At 46.4% G+C, this 22,509-nt stretch overlaps 1 protein-coding gene across 10 annotated transcripts in view; it reads right to left on the bottom strand.

Moving 5' to 3' along the window:
- TEX15 (testis expressed 15, meiosis and synapsis associated) overlaps positions 1 to 22,509 on the bottom strand; it is a 313,058-nt gene that overhangs the window by 52,367 nt on the left and 238,182 nt on the right. For 9 of the 10 annotated variants that reach the window (XM_063920026.1, XM_063920025.1, XM_063920024.1 and 6 more), the window contains one exon: positions 14,007 to 14,114. The exons of the other annotated variant lie outside the window; for it this stretch is intronic. In XM_063920026.1, the coding sequence (XP_063776096.1) occupies positions 14,007 to 14,114 (108 nt within the window). The remainder of the gene's footprint in view (positions 1 to 14,006; positions 14,115 to 22,509) is intronic. 10 annotated transcript variants of the gene reach the window in all.

Genomic DNA, 22,509 nt, shown 5'->3' with positions numbered 1-22,509 from the left:
CCTCGCATGGGCAAAGTGCCTCTCTCTGCTACCGCTGCGCTCAGCACAGGTTACCGTTCCCAATCGTAGTCCACGTGGATCGTAAAATATGAAAAAGTTCCATATAAGAAAAAAGTGAAAAACTCATGTCGACATTTTCATGTGTCAACCATTTGTCCATGTCGACCATTAGTGGTTGACCTAATGAGTGGTCGACCTTAACATTGTCGACCATCTGAACGGATACACATCCAGATACTGGGGATCAACTTACACAGGGTAACACACCCTCTAAGTACCTTCCTATACAAACAGTATGCACACAAAGAAACGGGTAACAAGTTTACTTGTAATTATTTTATTTATTAATAGTTTGTTCCTGTTGCGCTTTACAATTGAAAACAACAGTGATAAAACAAAACTGAGTGATAAGACAGACAGACATTGGGCCTAATTCAGACCCGATCGCTAGCAAGCAATTTTTGCCCTGCTGCGATCAGATATTCGCCAACTACATGGGGAGGGTATTTTAGCTGTGCAAGTGTGCGAACGCATATGAAGCAGAGCTGCACAAACTGATTTTGTGCAGTCTCTGCACAGCCCAGGACTTACTCAGCCGCTGCGATCACATCAGCCTGTCCATGACCGGAATTGACGTCAGGAACCCTCCCTGCTAACGCATGGACACTCCCTGAAAATGGTCAGTTGACACCAACAAACGCCCTCTTCCTGTCCATCAACTTGCGATCGCCCGTGCGAACGGGTCCGTCGCACAAACCTATCGCTGAGCGGCAATCCGCTGTGTACCTGTGTGACGCGCCTGCGCATTGCGCAGTTAGTGCCTGATCGCCCACTAAACGCACAGCAGCGATCAGGTCTGATTTATCCCCATAGCGGAAGGAAGACCCTGCTCGCAAGCTTACAAACTATAGGGAAATGGGTGTGGTATGTAAGGTCGACAGTAAGTAGGTCGATAGTGTTTGGGTCGACCACTATTGGTCTACAGTAAGGTCGACAGGGTCTTAAGGTCGCCATGGTCTAGGTCAACAAGTCAAAAGGTCGACATGAGTTTTTATTTTTTTGGGTGTCGTTTTGTCCGTACAGTGACCAGGAACCCCAATTAGTGCACCGTGTCCCCTCGCATGGCTCGCCATGCTTCGGTCAAGGAGCCACGCTGCGCTCGACACAGGTTACCGTTCCCAATTGTAGTCCACGTGGATCGTAAAGTATGAAAAAGTTCCCAAAAAAAAAATGTGAAAAATTCTATGTTGACCTTTTGACCTAAAGACCCTGTCGACCTAGAAACCCTGTCGACTTACTTACTGTCGACCAATAGTGGTCAACCAAAACATTGTTGACCTACTTACTGTCAACCTAAAGACCGGATCCCAGGTAAACAGGCATTGATACATAAGGTTAATGGGTGTGGTATGCAAGGTAGATAGTAACTAGGTCGACATTGTCTAGGTTGACCACTATTGGTCAACAGTAATTAGGTCGACAAGGTCTCTAGGTCGACAGGTCAAAATGTCGACATGAGTTTTTAATTTTTTTGGTGTTGTTTTCTTCGTAGAGTAACTGGGAACCCCAATTAGTGCACTGTGTCCCCTCGCTCCGCTACTGCTTCACTCGGCACAGATTACCGTACCAATCGTAGTCCACATGGATCGTTCGGTATGAAAAGGTTCAAAAAAAGGAAAAAATCATGAAAAACCCATGTCAACAATTTGACCTGCCGACCTAGAGACCATGTCGACCTAGTTACTGTCGACCAATAGTGGTCGACCTAGATAGTGTCGACCTAGAGACACTAACTGGATCCCAAGATTAATACCATTCTGGTATTATTTTACTAGGCAGAAGTTGCTCTGAACACTTCCTCCGCCTGGCTAAGCAAATAACAAGGCCTGTGCCACTCCTGTCAGTGACAGCGGTTGGCATTAGTAAGCCACTCTGTATGCAAGCAAGGGGATATGGGACCGGGGATATGGGACCGGGGCTCTGTGTTCTCAGCATTGTGCCATCCTATAGCAAGACAAACAGTTTTGGCATATGAATGTCTGACAGTGGTAACTGCTGGGCATTACCACTGACAATTAATACAAAACATTCCCTGATCAAAATAACTTGTTCCAAACAGAGGGGTCCACCAGCAACTCTACCTAACATATACATCTATCGTTCCAGCAACATTCTCACTGTATGTTCATATTCCCAGATAAAGTTATCTCGGTCACCCTGGAGTACAGATCAACATTAGCAGAGCAACAGAAATAAAGGGCGCCATAAAGTGATCTGGAGATGGAATACGACAAACAGGTAGGAGACAGTGACATGAGTTCTATAGCAGCTGCTGGGGACTGTCCCCATAAACAGCTGGTGAATCACACATTCCATGTTCTAGAAGAGCGTGCTTACAAGCGAAATGTCTGGTACCCAGCTCAAGGTTACAGTCACCAAGTAGAAAGTCTAGGGGTCAGGGGCGTAACTAGAACTTTGTGGGCCCCATAGCAAAATTTTGAAGGGCCCCTCCAAGGTTTATAGAAACACCTCTCTGCAGCACAACCCTGGAGTGTGCATGTCAAACGTTGCCAAGGGGACGTACTTACTTCTGTCTATCATATTTAATACAAGCATTAAGCCAGACCTAAGTTACTTGAAACTGAATAACCCCATTAGTTGATGCATATAGCTTATTATACCCCAAGAAACTTACTAACTTCTCAACCCCTTCGCAGCACGCGCTGACCCCTTCTGCTATGCGAAGACCCCTCCCAGCACAGTGACCCCCTCCCTCCCAGATCACATTACACCCCTCTTAGCACTTACTGCCCCCTCCCTGCATGCACTGACCCTCTCCCATCACTCACTGACCCCCACCCAGCATACACTAAACCCCTCACAAGTCAACAACCTCTCCTTCTATGCACTGACCCCTTCTCAGCGCTCAACACCCCGCCCCCAACATGTACTGACCCCCTCCCAAAACACACCAAACGCCTCTCAGCACTCACCACCCTATCCCTGCATGAACTGACCCCCTATCAGCACTTATTGCCCCACTCCCAGCACACACTGACCCCCGCCTAAAACACACCAAACCCCTCTCAAGTTTCGCCCCAGCAGTAACGCCACTGTGCAACAGGCTACGAGTCCAAAGGCGTCCTCCTGCTCTGGCTGCCACGCATCTCCACCTCCCACAGCCGGAGACTTCGGGCATAACCATAAACTCACTGCCTACTCGAGTACAGGCATTAACGCACGTGCCCACAAAATAGCCGAAGCCCAGCATTCCAACAGCCTAAGGCAAAGCAAGCACCGCCGGAGGCTGCTGTCACATATAGGTGAAGCTTCTGTTGGTGGCACTGGTCCCAGCAGTCCCCTGTGTTCTATTCGGAATCGGCAGTGTGACAAGGTGCAGGGGGAGGCGGGCCCTGGAGATCACCTCATCTGCAGTAGTTACACAACTCCGCAGGGAGAGGATAACGAGCTAGCATCTTTTTAGACAGGGAGAATTTCTTTCCTGGAGAAGATCAGGTTCCTGACGTTTGTCTACTAAATAATCAGAATGCTGTAAGACTACTTTAGCTACCTTCTGACATTTAAAATTATCAGGTTTCTTAGATGCAGTAGTGGGATCTACATCATCGATTTGTAGGATCAGCTTAATAGCCTCCACTAGGTCAGGGACATCAAACTGAGTTGTACGTTCCTCGTCAGAAGCAACTGTATCAGTGTCTGGCGGATCAGTATACCCCCCATCCTCATCAGAAGTATCATCTGAGATATTAGTGGATTGTGAGGAGGAAGCGGCCCGCTTAGATGACCCCTTGACCCCAGAGGGACGTGAGGTAGGTTTCTCTGACGTCCTAGTGGATGCTGGGAACTCCGTAAGGACCATGGGGAATAGCGGGCTCCGAAGGAGGCTGGGCACTCTAGAAAGATTTATGACTACCTGGTGTGCACTGGCTCCTCCCACTATGACCCTCCTCCAAGCCTCAGTTAGATTTTGTGCCCGGCCGAGGTTGGATGCACACTAGGGGCTCTCCTGAGCCCTTAGAAAGAAAGTATAGATTTAGGTTTTTTATTTTCAGTGAGACCTGCTGGCAACAGGCTCACTGCAGCGGATTGGGCTTCTTAGGCTACTGGACACCATTAGCTCCAGAGGGATCGACCGGAGCCGCGCCGCCGTCCCCTTTACAGAGCCAGAAGCAAGAAGAGGTCCGGAAAATCGGCGGCAGAAGACATCAGTCTTCACCAAGGTAGCGCACAGCACTGCAGCTGTGCGCCATTGCTCCTCACACACACTTCACACTCCGGTCGCTGAGGGTGCAGGGCGCTGGGGGGGGGGCGCCCTGAGAAGCAATTATAACACCTTGGCTGGCAAAAATACCACAATATATAGCCCCAGGGGCTATATATGTGGAAAATACCCCTGCCAGAATCCAGAAAAAAGCGGGAGAATAGTCCGCGGAAAAGGGGCGGAGCTATCTCCTGCAGCACACTGGCGCCATTTCTCCTTCACAGATCCGCTGGAAGGAAGCTCCCTGGCTCTCCCCTGCAGTCTACACTACAGAAAAGGGTAAAAAAAGAGAGGGGGGGCACTAAATTTAGGCGCTGTATAAATTATATAGAAAAAGCAGCTATAGGGGACATAACTCAGTTAGTCCCTGCATTATATAGCGCTCTGATGTGTGCTGGCATACTCTCACTCTGTCCCCCCAAAGGGCTTTTGTGGGTCCTGTCCTCTGTTGGAGCATTCCTTGTGTGTGTGCGGTGTGTCGGTACGGCTGTGTCGACATGTTTGATGAGGATAATGATGTGGAGACGGAGCAGATGCCTTTAGAAGGGATGTCACCCCCTGCGGGGCAGACACCTGAGTGGTTGAGCTTATGGAAAGAAATGAGTGCACGTATAGACTCCTTACAAAAGAAATTTGACGACATGCCAAATGTGGGACAGCCGACTTCTCAGCTCGTGCCTGTCCAGGCGTCGCACAGGTCATCAGGGGCTCTAAAACGCCCGCTACCTCAGACCGCAGACCCAGATGTCGACACTGATACTGACACCAGTGTCGACGACGATGAGTCTAACCTGATGCCCACTAAGGCCATTCACTGCATGATTGAGGCAATGAAAGAGGTGTTACACATTTCTGATATAAATACAGGTACCACTAAAAAGGGTATTATGTTTGGGGAGAAAAAACTACCCGTAGTTTTTCCCCCATCAGCTGAATTAAATGAAGTGTGTGAAGAAGCGTGGGTTTTCCCTGATAAAAAATTGGTAATTCCTAAGAAGGTACTAATGGCGTTCCCTTTCCCGCCAGAGGATAGGTCACGTTGGGAAACACCTGCTAGGGTGGATAAAGCGCTCACACGTTTGTCTAAAAAGGTGGCACTACCGTCTCCGGATACGGCCGCCCTCAAGGAACCTGCTGATAGAAAGCAGGAGGCGATCTTGAAGTCTGTATATACACACTCAGGCATTATACTTAGGCCAGCTATTGCGTCAGCTTGGATGTGCAGTGCTGCCGCTGCGTGGTCAGATAAACTGTCAGAAAATATTGACACATTAGACAGAGACACGATCCTGTTAACCATAGACCATATAAAAGACTCAGTCTTATATATGAGAGATACACAGAGGGAAATCTGCCGACTGGCATCTAAAGTTAGTGCATTGTCCATTTCTGCTAGGAGAGGCTTATGGACTCGCCAGTGGACAGGAGATGCAGATTCTAAAAGGCACATGGAAGTGTTGCCATATAAGGGTGAGGAATTATTTGGGGATGGTCTCTCGGACCTAGTTTCCACAGCAACGTCTGGGAAGTCAGCATTTTTACCCCATGTCCCCTCACAGCCTAAGAAGGCGCCGTTTTATCAGGTTCAGTCCTTTCGGACCCAGAAAAACAGGCGTGGAAAAGGCAGGTCTTTTCTATCCAGAGGCAGAGGAAAAAGGCTGCAACAAACAGCAGGTTCCCAGGAGCAAAAGTCCTCCCCCGCTTCTTCTGCCAAATCCGCCGCATGACGGTGGGGCTCCACAGGCGGAGCCAGGTACGGTGGGGGGCCGCCTCAAGAATTTCAGCGATCAGTGGGCTCGCTCACAGGTGGATCCCTGGATCCTTCAAATAGTATCTCAGGGGTACAAACTGGAATTCGAGGCGTCTCCACCCCACCGGTTCCTAAAATCTGCCTTGCCGATTGCTCCCTCAGACAGGGAGGCGGTGCTAGCGGCAATTCACAAGCTGTATTCCCAGCAGGTGATAATCAAGGTACCCCTACTTCAACAAGGCCGGGGTTACTATTCCACACTATTTGTGGTACCGAAACCGGACGGTTCGGTGAGACCCATTTTAAATTTGAAATCCTTGAACACATACATAAAAAAATTCAAGTTCAAGATGGAATCGCTCAGGGCGGTTATTGCGAGCCTGGACGAGGGGGATTACATGGTATCCCTGGACATCAAGGATGCTTACTTGCATGTCCCCATTTACCATCCTCACCAGGAGTACCTCAGATTTGTGGTACAGGATTGCCATTACCAATTCCAGACGCTGCCGTTTGGACTGTCCACGGCACCGAGGGTATTTACCAAGGTTATGGCGGAAATTATGATACTCCTTCGAAAAAAGGGAGTTTTAATTATCCCGTACTTGGACGATCTCCTAATAAAAGCGAGGTCCAAGGAACAGTTGTTGGTGGGAGTAGCACTATCTCAGGAGGTGCTGCACCAGCACGGCTGGATTCTGAATATCCTGAAGTCACAGCTGGTTCCGACGACACGGCTACTGTTCCTGGGTATGATTCTGGATACAGTCCAGAAAAAAGTGTTTCTCCCGGAGGAGAAAGCCAGGGAGTTGTCATCTCTAGTCAGAGACCTCCTGAAACCAAAACAGGTATCAGTGCATCGCTGCACGCGGGTCCTGGGAAAGATGGTGGCTTCTTACGAAGCAATTCCCTTCGGCAGGTTCCATGCCAGAATCTTTCAGTGGGACCTGTTGGACCAGTGGTCCGGATCGCATCTTCAGATGCATCGCTTAATAACCCTGTCTCCAAGAACCAGGGTGTCTCTACTGTGGTGGTTGCTGAGTGCCCATCTTCTAGAGGGCCGCAGGTTCGGCATACAGGACTGGGTCCTGGTGACCACGGATGCCAGCCTTCGAGGCTGGGGGGCAGTCACACAGGGAAGAAACTTCCAAGGACTATGGTCGAGTCAGGAGACTTCCCTTCACATAAATATTCTGGAACTAAGGGCCATCTACAATGCCCTAAGTCAAGCAAAATCCCTGCTCCTACACCAGCCGGTGCTGATCCAGTCAGACAACATCACGGCAGTCGCCCATGTAAATCGACAGGGCGGCACAAGAAGCAGGATGGCGATGGCAGAAGCCACAAGAATCCTCCGATGGGCGGAGAATCATGTACTAGCACTGTCAGCAGTGTTCATTCCGGGAGTGGACAACTGGGAAGCAGACTTCCTCAGCAGACACGACCTCCACCCGGGAGAGTGGGGACTTCATCCAGAAGTCTTCCAGATGCTGGTAAACCGTTGGGAAAAACCACAGGTGGACATGATGGCGTCCCGCCTCAACAAAAAGTTAAAAAGATATTGCGCCAGGTCAAGGGACCCTCAGGCGGTAGCTGTGGATGCTCTAGTGACACCGTGGGTGTACCAGTCGGTTTATGTGTTCCCTCCTCTGCCTCTCATACCAAAGGTATTGAGAATAATAAGAAAGCGAGGAGTAAACACAATTCTCGTGGTTCCGGATTGGCCAAGACGAGCGTGGTACCCGGAACTTCAAGAGATGCTCTCAGAGGACCCGTGGCCTCTACCGCTCAGACAGGACCTGCTACAGCAGGGGCCCTGTCTGTTCCAAGACTTACCGCGGCTGCGTTTGACGGCATGGCGGTTGAACACCGGATCCTAAAGGAAAAGGGTATTCCGGAAGAAGTCATTCCTACGCTTATTAAGGCCAGGAAAGATGTTACGGCAAAGCATTATCACCGCATATGGCGGAAATATGTTGCATGGTGCGAGGCCAAAAAGGCCCCAACAGAGGAATTTCAACTAGGTCGATTTCTGCATTTCCTGCAAGCAGGAGTGAATATGGGCCTAAAACTAGGCTCCATTAAAGTACAGATCTCGGCTCTGTCGATTTTCTTTCAAAAAGAACTAGCTTCAGTACCTGAAGTTCAGACATTTGTGAAAGGAGTGCTGTATATTCAGCCCCCGTTTGTGCCTCCTGTGGCACCTTGGGATCTCAACGTGGTGTTGAGTTTCTTAAAATCACATTGGTTTGAGCCACTAAAAACCGTGGATCTGAAATATCTCACGTGGAAAGTAGTCATGTTATTGGCCTTGGCTTCAGCCAGGCGAGTGTCAGAATTGGCGGCTTTATCATGTAAAAGCCCTTATCTGATTTTCCATATGGATAGGGCAGAATTGAGGACTCGTCCCCAATTTCTCCCTAAGGTGGTGTCAGCGTTTCCCCTGAACCAGCCTATTGTGGTGCCTGCGGCTACTAGGGATTTGGAGGACTCCAAGTTGCTAGACGTTGTCAGGGCCCTGAAAATATATGTTTCCAGGATGGCTGGAGTCAGAAAATCTGACTCGCTGTTTATCCTGTATGCACCCAACAAGCTGGGTGCTCCTGTTTCTAAGCAGTCTATTGCTCGCTGGATTTGTAGTACAATTCAGCTTGCACATTCTGTGGCAGGCCTGCCACAGCCAAAATCTGTAAATGCCCATTCCACAAGGAAGGTGGGCTCATCTTGGGCGGCTGCCCGAGGGGTCTCGGCTTTACAACTTTGCCGAGCAGCTACTTGGTCAGGGGCAAACACGTTTGCAAAATTCTACAAATTTGATACCCTGGCTGAGGAGGACCTGGAGTTCTCTCATTCGGTGCTGCAGAGTCATCCGCACTCTCCCGCCCGTTTGGGAGCTTTGGTATTATCCCCATGGTCCTTACGGAGTTCCCAGCATCCACTAGGACGTCAGAGAAAATAAGAATTTACTCACCGGTAATTCTATTTCTCGTAGTCCGTAGTGGATGCTGGGCGCCCATCCCAAGTGCGGATTGTCTGCAATACTTGTAAATAGTTATTGTTAACTAAAGGGTTATTGTTGAGCCATCTGTTGAGAGGCTCAGTTGTTTTCATACTGTCAAACTGGATATAGTATCACGAGTTGTACGGTGTAATTGGTGTGGCTGGTAAGAGTCTTACCCGGGATTCTAAATCCTTCCTTATTATGTCAGCTCGTCCGGGCACAGTGTCCTAACTGAGGCTTGGAGGAGGGTCATAGTGGGAGGAGCCAGTGCACACCAGGTAGTCATAAATCTTTCTAGAGTGCCCAGCCTCCTTCGGAGCCCGCTATTCCCCATGGTCCTTACGGAGTTCCCAGCATCCACTATGGACTACGAGAAATAGAATTACCGGTGAGTAAATTCTTATTTTTTGTCTAACCAAAGATTGATTCAATTGTTGTATCTGGGTAGACAGAGTATACAGAATATAGTGATAGCTATAGCTGAGATACACCGAAAGTGAAATCCACACAGCAGATTCAGGCACAGTGACAATGCAGATCATTATTTTAGTCAGACAATAAAACTGCACTGGACTAGTATATATATATATATATATATAAAATATATATATATATATATATATATATATATATATATATATATATAGAAATGTCCAATACAACAGACGGCACTCAGAGACTTGTACTCAGCTGTGAAAATGCATAAATACCCCGTAGGGTGTGCTATGTTGTGTCGTTTTGGGGACTTCTCCCCTTCTTCAGACGAAGTCCCCAAAACGTCACAACAAAGCACACCCTATGGGGTATTTATGCATTTTCACAGCTGAGTACAAATCTCTGAGTGCCGCCTGTTGTAGTGGACATTTATGCTGTTAGGGATTGCACCCCACAGGAGGGCACCTGAGCCGGATATTGAATAACCGGAGTAAACTGTTTTATATATATATATATATATATATATATATATATATATATATATATATAAAACAATGTACGGTCCAATACCGGATGTATATATCAGAATACTCGGACAATATATTCTGGTAGAGGTACACTTGTTCTTAACTAACACTGTCTTAAAATGACATGTTAATCACAGCGCCGATGAATCAGGCGGATTTACAGAGGAGACCTTGCCCTGCAGTCCCGGAAACCAGTCACAGCTACTGTGAGAAGATGGCGCTAAGAGTCTCAGTCAGGTAGTGAGGGAGAGTGTGAGGCAGCTCCAGGGCGGGAACACCAGCAGTAGATGGTGCCCGGAGCTGGGGGAGGGGCTACAGGGCTAGCGCCTTTTTCCCTATGCTGGTCCTCACCACTGGCTACTATGGAGCCTTATTAAAGTGGATATTTTACTATCCAACCTGTGCTCCAATGCACTGGTGGATATAGTGGGGTCCCTGCTCTGTTACAGTGTCCACGCCAGCGTCGTGGTCCGTCTCCTTAGACCACGAGCGGAACGCGATTTAATGGCGGGTCCCGCCTGGGGGATCCTCTTACCTCCTCAATTTGTAGCAGCCACGTGATCCAGGAGAGCGTCTGCGGTGGTGTGCCTAGGAACTGGAGCACCTCCGTCTCAAGTACTCAGGAACAGAGCCAGCGGGAGTATGGGACGCCGCTGGGGGGATGATGGAGCTGCAGCACAGTATGTCACACTGACATATGAAGTGCTGCAGCCCTTGAAATCTTCTAAAAAGCTTTTTCAGAGCTGCCTAGCACAGCCCCCCTGTTAAGTGACCTGCTTCATGCAGGCAACAACTCTAAAACTGAGCTCACAGTGCCTGGAGGTGGGGTTATAGAGGAGGCCCCGCAATGCATCCTGGGACAGTCTAAAGCTTTAGCCTGTTGGTGCTTCTGGATCAAGATTCATCTCTACACCCCAATGTATTCCCTGTGGCACACAGTGTACCCCGCTGCAGAAAGTCCAGATTTCAGCCTTGTCTATTTTCTTTTAGAAACAATTAGCTTCTCTCCCTGAGGTCCAGACGTTCTTGAAAGGTGTTCTGCACATCCAACCTCCCTTTGTACATCCCACGGCACCTTGGGATCTCAATTTGGTTCTGCAGTTCCTCCAATCGGACTGGTTTGAACAGTTACAGGAGGTAGACGTAAAGTACCTTACGTGGGAGACCGTCACATTGTTGGCCTTGGTATCAGCAAGACATGTGTCGGAGTTGGGGGCATTGTCTTATAAGAGTCCCTACCTAATTTTCCACGAGGACAGAGATGAACTCAGGACTCGTCAGCAATTTCGTCTTAAGGTGGTGTCCACGTTTCACATCAACCAACCTATTGTGCTTTCGGTTGTTATGGACACCTCTACTACTTCAAAGTCTTTGGCTGTTGTGAGGGCGTTGAATGTGTATGTAAAGAGAACAGCTCGTCACAGGAAATCGGACTTGCTGTTCGTTCTCTATGAACCCAATTGGGTGTCCTGTTTTGTCCATTGCACGCTGGATCAGGCTTACTATCCAACATGCTTATTCCACGGCAGCCTTGCCGGTTCCAAAATCTGTACAGGCCCACTCTACTAGGTCGGTGAGTTCTTCTTCGGCGGCTGCCCGGGGTGTCTCGGCTTTACAGCTCTGCCGAGCAGCTACTTGGTCAGGTTCGAAAACGTTTGCTAAGTTTTACAAGTTCGATACTTTGGCCTCTGAGGCCCTTCCGTTTGGTCAATCAGTTCTGCAGGAACCTCAGCACTCTCCCACCCGGTTTGGGAGTTTTGGTACTTCCCCATGGTACTAAATGGATTCCCAGTATCCCCTAGGACGTAAGAGAAAGTAGGATTTTAATTACCTACCGGTAAATCCTTTTCTTGTAGTCCGTAGGGGATATTGGGCGCCCGCCCGATGCTTCGTTCTGCCTGCACTGTTACTTGGTTAAGTATTCTGGTTTGTTCAGCTATTGCTGTTCATGTTTCAAGTTTGGTTAGCATGGCTTTCCTATTGTTCTGTGTGTGCTGGTTCGTAATCTCACCACTTTTCCTTCTTTATCCGTCTCCTCGGGCACAGTTTCCTAGACTGAGTCTGGTAGGAGGGGCATAGAAGGATGAGCCGGCGCACACTATCAAATTCTTAAATTGCCCATGGCTCCTCGTGGACCCGTCTATACCCCATATTACTAGATGGATTCCCAGTATCCCCTATGGACTACGAGAAAAGGATTTACCGGTAGGTAATTAAAATCCTATTTTCTCCAACCATCCAACTGACCAAGCGTCCAACTTGTCTGTCCAACTATAACGGTGTCCCAAACACGTAACCAACTTTTCATCAGACCAGCCAACTTTTTCATTAGAGCAGTCAACTTCTTTCCTACTTTCGGTGTCACAGAAGTAAGCGGACAGTGTCTGGCTACTTCTGCATGTTTTGAAGTAATAAATATTATTTTATACATTAGACACCTGTCCCCCTCTGTACACATTACCCTGTATGCCTGCCCGCCTCCACACGTAACACTGTACGCCTGTGCATCTCCACACATAGCACTATAAGCATGTCCCCCTCCATACACATAACAGTGTATAGTATGCAGGTATTAGCACCTCATATAGGGGGTATCCAATTAGCCGCAATGACGTGGTTCTGCAATAAATGATCGCACTTGTGATAACTTGGTATCCAATTAACTGTGAAGTTATTGCTGGAAAGTCTCCATAGGGTTTATCACTAATTTCTCATCACCATCTCTGAGGAAGTAGTGCAAAATTCTCATTTTAAGGTAAAAAGGTGGGTGTAATCGGTCTTTTGCCACTTTTTTTTTTAAAGTCCCCTAAAATGACCCAAATATATACTTATACCCATTTGTATGTACCCCAAATTTAATGAGAGCACTTATTTTGTTAAAAAAATACATATAACAGCCATCTGACCCAATTTAATTACACCAAATAGTTTTATTATGGCCACTAATAGACTTCTATAATGTTTTCCTATATTAGTTTGGCTTTTTTGGCGGTAAAAGCTGATTTCCCCATTTTCTCCTATACTTATCTTAGGTTTTGCTGACTAGAATTATCTGGCAAATCCCATTTTTGCCATTTTGGAATAGGATAGGTGCGAAAAGCGGGAGTGAGCAGCCTACAATAAGCAGATTTTTTTGGGAGATAGGTGCGATAACTTTAGCCACGGTCGCTGATCACTTTATCACGGCTAATTGGATACCCCCCATAGTGTTACACTGTTAATACATTATTACACTAACATGGGATTGGCCTTTTCAATCTTCCATCTGATGTACCAATCAGTTCACTAAAGGACAGCAGTAACGTAAATGCAATGGAGTATTTTTCCTCACATGATTATGGACTCTGGTGCTTATGCAGAGATGCACGCAAGTCCGTTTTGTGCATGGATCATGTGACTTTTAGTACTGCTCATGATCCATAGCTAATTGTAAACAACTATGAGCTGATTCAGAGTAGTACGCAACTCAGTTGCATCTCCCTTGTGGCTAGAGAGATGTAACTAGGTGATGACAGTTGTAAGAGGATGGAACGTGGGAGTGTAGTGGGAATTACGGGCGTATGCAGAGATCTGTCTGATTTCATGCACAGGTATTGGGCTGGTGCAGGTACGCACTGGTAATGATACAGTCATTTAGATGCGTGAAACAGCATATGGCTGAATAGCCGACTTTCAAGCAGCTCTGAATCGGTCCCTTTGCTATGAATGTTTATTTGATATTTACTTCAGTAAGACTAAAAACTATATATGTTTATACACTTGGAACATAATAAACATGAATTTGAATTTAAGACTTACAGCCATAATCCCTTTTACATGCATGTGCGCACACACACACACACACACACACACACACACACACACACACACACACAATATTTGAAAGATATAAAATGAGATCTATAATAATAATAATAATAATAATAATACAGTTGTGCAGTGCCAGGCTTTCTATCAAAACAAAATAGTAATAGCGTGATTTTAATATTTGAAAAGTGCTGATCTGCGTACCAGAGTCAGCCTGTTTCCACTGTACACTTGGTTTCCTTTTCTTAACGGACACAAGTGGAAATTGCTGAGGTCTTCTGCTGTAGCTCATCATTTTCAAGGATCGCAGTGCTGTGTGTTCAAAGATACTGTTTTGCATACTAATGTTGTAACGCATGGTTATACAAGTCACTTGCAATCCTGTCAGCTCTCATTAATAAGACATTTTGGCCCACAGAACTGCTGTTCAGTGGATGTTTATGTTTTGCACACCATTATCTGTAAAGTAAAGCAACTGGTGTGCATGAAAATCCCAAGAGATCATGTACTACATGCCAGATTCTGAGATACTACATGCCAAATGGAGATACCACACCATCTGGCATCAACAATAATTCCATGGTTCCAAGTCACTTACAGTATATCACATCTGTTTGTCATACTGGTGTTTGGTCTGAACCTAAAGAAGTGGCCACTGAGTGTACACCAATCAGTCATAACATTAAACCACTAAGTGATTAAATGAATCTTGTTACACTGACACTCGTCAAGGGGTGGGATATATGAGGCAGCAAGTGAACACTCTTGAAGCTCTTGAAGTTGTTGTGTTGGGAGCAGGAAAAATCGGCAAGCGTAAGGGGCACTGACAAGAGACAAATTGTGATGGATAGATGACTAGGAAGGAGCATCACCAAAATGGCGATGTGGGGAGTTCCTAGTATGCAGTGGTTAGTACCTACCAAGGAAGGACAATTGGTGACCCAGCGACAGGGTCATGAGCGTCCAAGGCTCATTGAAGTGCATGGGGAGTGAAGGCTAGACCTGTCCGGTCCTATTCCACAGAAGAGCTACTGTTTCTGAAAAAGTTAACGCTAGCTATGATAGAAATATGTCAAAATAAACAGTACATCGCAGCCTGCTGCATATGGGGCTATATAGCCGCAAAACGGTCAGAGTGCCCATGCTGACCCCTGTCCACAGCTAAAATTGTCTACAATGGGAAAGTAAGCATCAGAACTGCACCATGAAACAATAGAAGAAAGGTAAAGGAAAATGGTGAGGGGGATTGGCGCTGAGGGTTTTTGTCTTCTTTCAATCAGATGAAGACTCTTATAAAAAGGTACCAATTTTTAATGAAATACAAACGAAAAAGAATAAAAAAATAAAATAAAAATGTGGGCTATAGGAGATTGCCGCCCGTGATGGGGATTTGTCAGACCAACTTCATCCAGGCATTAGGGACCGGTTTCCTATCTGACTGAATTGTAATACACAAAAGTGGTCGTACCTTTCCCACAACACGGGTGGGGCAGTGTCCAGCGAGCAATAGTCCTCAGTCCTCAGCCGACGCGTTTCGAGTTTTATCACTCTTTTTCAAGGCTTGTTGGGAGGATTTTAAACCTTATCTCTCTAAAAGTATCTTCCGAACACCACAAATAATAGTGGTTAACCTAGAATTTAACCCTTTTTCCTAATACTGGAACAAAACCAAAGGTCACTAAGAAGAAAGACATCGGCCTCATCGGAGTCAACATAACATCTAAGATAAGTATTGACTTCTCAAAAAAACCCTCAGCGCCAATCCCCCTCACCATTTTCCTTTACTTTATTCTTAGTTATTTTTGGATCATCTGGGATTGATCCAGTGTGTAGGAGGAAGGCAGCAGAGATTTGAACTAGGAGCGCCATCAGACTTCTCAATACACTTTGTCTAATAGAAGAAAGGTAGCCAGGTCTAATGCATCACATTTTCTTTTACATCATGAGGATCACCAGGTGAGTTTGTGTATTATGCCTGTGGAAGAGATGGCACTAGGATGCACTATGGGAAGAACGTAAGCCGGCAGAGGTAGTGTGGTGCTCTGAGCAATTTTCTGCTGGGAAACCTTGCATCTTGGCATTCATTACTTAGACAAGTACCACCTACCTAAACATTGTTGCAGACCTAGTACATATCTTCATGGCAATGGTATTCCTTGATGGCAATGACCTTTGTCAACAGGATAATGCGCCATGCCACACTGCAAAAATTGACCAGGAATGGTTTGAGGAACATGACAGTTCAAGGTGCTGACTTGGCCTCTGATCTCCCCAGATCTCAATACAATAAAGCATCTGTAGGATGTGATGGTAAAACAAGTGCGAGCCATGGAAGTCCGACCTCACAACTAAAATTTGAAGATTTGAAAGATCTGCTGCTGACAATGTCATGGTGCCAGAAACCATAGGACACTTTCAAAGGCCTTGTTGAGTCCATGCCTTGATGGGTCAGAGCTGTTTTAGCAGGTCGAGGGGGACCTACACAATACTGGGTAGGTTCTTTTAATGTAATGACTGATGGGTGTACATACGCAGACGTGGACAAATTTGTTGGTACCCTTACAGCTCATTAAAACAATGCTTCATTCCCCCTGAAAAGTGATGAGATTAAAAGCTATTGTCTTGTGTACCTGCATGCCTTTGGTATTTCATAGAATAAAGCAAAGAAACTGTGAAAACAGACAAATATATCACTTATTCTCCAAAGATATTCTAAAATGCTGTTGGTACCCCTTATAAAAGATAATAAAAATTGGATTATAGTGATATTTCAAAGTGACTGCATTTTTTAATTTGCTTCACATGTCTTTGATCTTGTAATTAGTCATTCATCCTATTTAAATGGAGAAAAGTAGTCACTGCTGTTTGGTATCGTCATGTGCACCACACTGAACATGAGCCAAAAAAGCAAGGTAGAGAGTTGTCTTAGGACAGGCATGTCCAAACTGCGGCCCTCCAGCTGTTGTGAAACTACATATCCCAGCATGACCTGACACAGTTTTGCTGTAGAATGCTAAAGCTGTGTCAGGGCATGCTGAGTTTCTCAACAGCTGGAGGGCCGCAGTTTGGACATGCCTGTCTTAGGATATCAGAAAGAAAATTACAGACAAACAGGTAAATGCTATAAAAACATGTCCAAGCAGCTTGATGTTCAAGTGACTATAGTTGCAAATATTACTAATAAGTATAAAGTCCAAAGGACTGTAGCCAATCTCTCTGGATGTGGCCACAAAAGGAAAATCAACCCTAGATTAAACAAAAGGATTTTTAGAATAGTCCAAAAAAAAAAGAGTCAAGGAAACTTTCCAAAAAAGTACACATTGAACTCTGATGTCAGAGTATGCTATTGTCTGATTGCCCCATATAATGATTTTGAGTGACAGTGGGCTCAATGGAAGAAGACCCAGAAGTGCTCTACTTTAAAAAAAAAAAATCCAAACTGCAATTTTCTAAAATGCATAATGACACAAAGATTCTGGGAGAATATCCCTTGGACAGATTAGTCAAAACTGGAGCTTTTTTAAAAGTCATATAAGATCTATGTTCACAGATGAAATATGGTAATTCAGCTGCAAAAGAAAATAACACCATACTTACTATGAAACATGTAAGAGGCTTTGTTATGTTTAGGGGCTGCTTTGGTGCACCTGGCACGGGGTTCTTTAAATCTGTGCAGGGCACAATTAAATATTAAGAATATGAAGGCATATTGGAATGAAACATACTACCCAGTGTCAGAAAACTCTTATTCACAGGTCATGGGTCCTCCAACAGGATAATGACCCAAAAACACACAGCTAAAAGCACACAAGAATGCATAAGAACAGAACATTGGACTATTCTGAAGTGGCATTCTATAAGCCTTTATCGGAATCCTATCAAACCTCTATGGAAAGAGCGGAAACATGCAGTCTGGAGAAGGCATACATCAAACCTAGGACAGCTGGAGTAGTTTGCTAAGGAAGAGTGGGCCATACTACCTGCTGACAGGTACAGATGTCTCAGTGAGAGCTACAGAAATTGTTTGATTGCAGTGATTGCCTTTAGATTGTGCAGCAATATATTAAGGGTCCCATAATTTTTCCCATGCCATTTTCATTTCTTTAATTATTTTCTGACGAATCAAAATTGTAATGCAAAGTTTGATTTCTAGTAAACATGGTAATGCTAGATACCAATCACTTTTGTCACTTTCAAATTATTTCAGTGAAAAACATATTTTTTTCATGCAAGGCTACCTACAAATTTGTCCACGCCTGTATGTGTAAAAATAAAAAATAACAGGAACAGCCCCCCAAAGAGATAACTGGCCCTAGGACTCTTTGTCTAGGAGGTAGTGCAAAATAAGAGACAAAAATGGCGTGGAGTCACCCTATTTTGCATGTACCAGTATTATGCAAAACAGCCAGGGTTAGTGACAGTATAGCAGGGGACACACAGCTTGGGATCCCCCATGTGTATTGGCAACCACCCCTAGACTGGTCAGCCTAGTGCTGGAATACCTAGAGAAGTGGGGACCACCCAAAAAATGGTGTTCTCCCTCTCTAAGGCAACCAGTCCAGTTCGCAAACTCTGGCCAATCAGTGTGGCCCTTTGCATCTTCTGAAAAGTTGCGACTGGTCTTGTTTTGCCAAGACCAAAGAATGATACAGTACACTGACCGAAAAGGATCTGTTAGTAATAAATCAGTGAAAGAGGGATGTGGGGGTATGTTCATTTAATAAAATAATACAACATTCAATGCGTGTGTCTTGTTTTGATATACACAAGGGGACGGGCTGATACTGCGATTCGCATAAAGTCACAGATGCCACTGCAGCAAACAACACTAAAGCGGTGACAGCAGTGATAATAAGATTTTACACTTACCGGTAAATCTATTTCTCGTAGTCCGTAGAGGATGCTGGGACTCCGTAAGGACAATAGGTAATAGACGGGCTCCGCAGGAGACATGGGCACTTTAAGAAAGATTTTAGACTCTGGGTGTGCACTGGCTTCTCCCTCTATGCCCCTCCTCCAGACCTCAGTTAGAGAAACTGTGCCCAGAGGAGATGGACAGTACGAGGAAAGGATTTTTGTTAATCCAAGGGCAAGATTCATACCAGCCACACCAATCACACCGTATAACTTGTGATAAACTACCCAGTTAACAGTATGAACAAACAACATAGTCTCGGTCCAAACGGATGAACTATAATATAACCCTTATGTAAGCAATAACTATATACAAGTCTTGCAGAAGAAGTCCGCACTTGGGACGGGCGCCCAGCATCCACTACGGACTACGAGAAATAGATTTACCGGTAAGTGTAAAATCTTATTTTCTCTAACGTCCTAGAGGATGCTGGGACTCCGTAAGGACCATGGGGATTATACCAAAGCTCCCAAACGGGCGGGAGAGTGCGGATGACTCTGCAGCACCGATTGAGCAAACAGGAGGTCCTCCTCAGCCAGGGTATCAAACTTATAGAACTTTGCAAAAGTGTTTGACCCCGATCAAGTAGCAGCTCGGCACAGCTGTAGTGCCGAGACCCCTCGGGCAGCCGCCCAAGACGAGCCCACCTTCCTAGTGGAATGGGCCTTAACCAATTTCGGTAACGGCAATCTAGCCGTAGAATGCGCCTGCTGAATCGTGTCACAGATCCAGCGAGCAATAGTCTGCTTTGAAGCAGGGCCGCCAACCTTGTTGGCTGCATACAGGACAAACAGTGCTTCTGTTTTTCTGATCCTAGCCGTTCTGGCCACGTCAATTTTCAAAGCCCTGACCACATCAAGGGACTCGGAATCCTCCAAGTCACGTGTAGCCACAGGCACGACAATAGGTTGGTTCATATGAAAGGATGAGACCACCTTAGGTAGGAATTGAGGACGGGTCCGCAACTCCGCTCTATCCATATGGAAAACCAGATAGGGGCTTTTATGTGATAAAGCCGCCAATTCCGAAACTCGCCTAGTCGAAGCCAAGGCTAACAACATGACCACCTTCCAAGTGAGATATTTCAACTCCACTGTTTTAAGTGGTTCAAACCAACCACGTTAAGGTCCAAGGCGCCACCGGAGGTACAAAAAGAGGCTGAATATGCAGTACTCCCTTCACAAAAGTCTGTACTTCAGGTAAAGAGGCCAATTCCTTTTGAAAATGTATAAGGCCGAAATCTGAACTTTAATGGAGCCTAATTTTAGGCCCAAATTCACTCCAGTTTGTAGGAAGTGAAGAAAACGACCTAGATGGAATTCTTCCATAGGAGCATTCCTGGCCTCACACCAAGAAACATATTTTCGCCATATTCGGTGATAATGTTTAGACGTCACGTCCTTCCTAGCCTTTATTAGCGTAGGAATGACCTCATCCGGAATACCTTTTTCCGCTAGGATCCGGCGTTCAACCACCATGCCGTCAAACGCAGCCGCGGTAAGTCTTGGAACAGACAGGGACCTTGTTGTAACAGGTCCTGCCTTAGAGGAAGAGGCCACGGATCTTCTGTGAGCATGTCTTGCTGATTCGGATACCAGGTCCTTCGTGGCCAATCTGGAACAATGAGAATTGTTCTCACTCCTCTTCTTCTTATTATCCTCAACACCTTGGGTATGAAAGGAAGAGGAGGAAACACATATACCAACTGGAACACCCACGGTGTCACTAGGGCGTCCACAGCTACCGCCTGAGGGTCTCTTGCCCTGGCGCAATACCTTTGTAGCTTTTTGTTGAGACGGGATGCCATCATGTCTATTTGGGGTAGTCCCCACCGACTTGCAATGTGCGCGAAGACTTCCTGATGAAGTCCCCACTTTCCCGGATGCAGATCGTGTCTGCTGAGGAAGTCTGCTTCCCAGTTGTCATCTCCCGGAATGAACACTGCTGACAGAGCGCTTACATGATTCTCCGCCCAGCGAAGAATTCTGGTGGCTTCCGCCATTGCCACTCTGCTCCTTGTGCCGCCTTGGCGGTTTACATGAGCTACTGCGGTGATGTGGTCTGACTGGATCAGAACTGGTCGATTGCGAAGTAAGATCTCCGCTTGACGTAGGGCGTTGTATATTGCCCTTAGTTCCAGGATGTTGATGTGAAGACAAGTCTCTTGACTTGACCAAAGTCCTTGGAAATTTCTTCCCTGTGTGACTGCTCCCCAACCTCGGAGGCTCGCGTCCGTGGTCACCAGAATCCAGTCCTGAATGCTGAACCTGCGGCCTTCCAGGAGGTGAGCACTGTGCAGCCACCACAGGAGAGATATCCTGGCTCTGGGAGACAGGGTGATCCTTTGATGCATTTGTAAATGAGACCCGGACCATTTGTCCAGTAGGTCCCATTGAAAAGTCCTCGCATGGAACCTGCCGAAGGGGATGGCCTCGTACGATGCCACCATCTTCCCCAGGACACGGGTGCAGTGAAGCACTGAAACCTTTTTTGGCTTTAATAGGTTCCTGACCAGAGCTATGAGCTCCTGAGCCTTTTCCATCGGAAGAAAAACCTTTTTCTGTTCTGTGTCCAGAATCAGGCCCAAAAAGGTCAGACGCGTTGTAGGAACCAGCTGGGACTTCGGAATATTGAGAATCCAGCCGTGCTGTTGCAACGTCCTCACTGACAGTGACACGCTGTCCAGTAACTTCTCTCGAGATCTCGCCTTTATGAGGAGATCGTCCAAGTATGGGATAATTGTGACACCCTGCTTGCGCAGGAGCACCATCATTTCTGCCATTACCTTGGTGAAAATTCTCGGGGCCGTGGAAAGCCCAAACGGCAACGTCTGAAATTGGTAATGACAGTCCTGTACCGCAAATCTCAGGAACGCCTGGTGAGGAAGAAAAATCGGAACATGAAGGTAAGCATCTTTTATGTCCAGGGAAACCATCTTGAACTTGAACTTTTTCAAGTACAGGTTCAGGGATTTCAGATTCAAAATGGGTCTGACCGAACCGTCCGGTTTCGGAACCACAAACAGGGTTAAGTAATACCCCTTTCCTTGCTGGAGAAGAGGAACCTTGACTATCACCTGTTGCAGGTACAATTTTTGAATTGCAGTTAACACTAACTCCCTTTCTGACGCAGAAGCTGGCAAAGCCGATTTGAAAAACCGTCGAGGAGGCATCTCTTCGAATTCCAGCCTGTATCCCTGAGAAACAATCTCTATTGCCCAGGGATCCACCTGTGAGTGAATCCAAACGTGGCTGAAAAATCGAAGACGTGCCCCCACTTGATCTGGCCCCCCCAGGGAATCCCCAGCGTCATGCGGTGGATTTTGCAGATGTAGGGGGGGACTTCTGCTCCTGGGAACTAGCTATGTGCAGCTTTTTTCCCTTGCCTTTACCTCTGGCAAGAAAGGACGATCCCCGTACCTTTTTGCTTTTATTTGAACGAAAGGACTGCATCTGGTAATGAGGTGCCTTCTTAGTATGTTGTGGGGGAACATAAGGTAAAAAATTTGATTTACCAGCCGTAGCAGTAGAGACAAGGTCCGAGAGGCCTTCTCCAAACAACTCCTCCCCCTTGTAAGGCAACGACTCCATATGCCGCTTTGAGTCGGCATCCCCCGTCCACTGTCGGGTCCACAAGAGTCGCCTAGCAGAAATAGACATAGCATTTATTCTGGAGCTTAGTAAACAAATGAGCATCCCTCATATATAACGCAGCATCCTTGATATGCTCTAGGGTCATTAGAATGGTATCCTTATCTAGGGTCTCAATCTCCGTAGACAAGGAATCTGTCCA

The sequence above is a fragment of the Pseudophryne corroboree genome, chromosome 1, assembly GCF_028390025.1.
Source record: "Pseudophryne corroboree isolate aPseCor3 chromosome 1, aPseCor3.hap2, whole genome shotgun sequence".
Lineage (NCBI taxonomy): Eukaryota > Metazoa > Chordata > Amphibia > Anura > Myobatrachidae > Pseudophryne > Pseudophryne corroboree.
The sequence above is the reverse complement of the archived record's forward strand: the minus strand, read 5'-3'. Positions and strand labels throughout refer to the sequence as shown.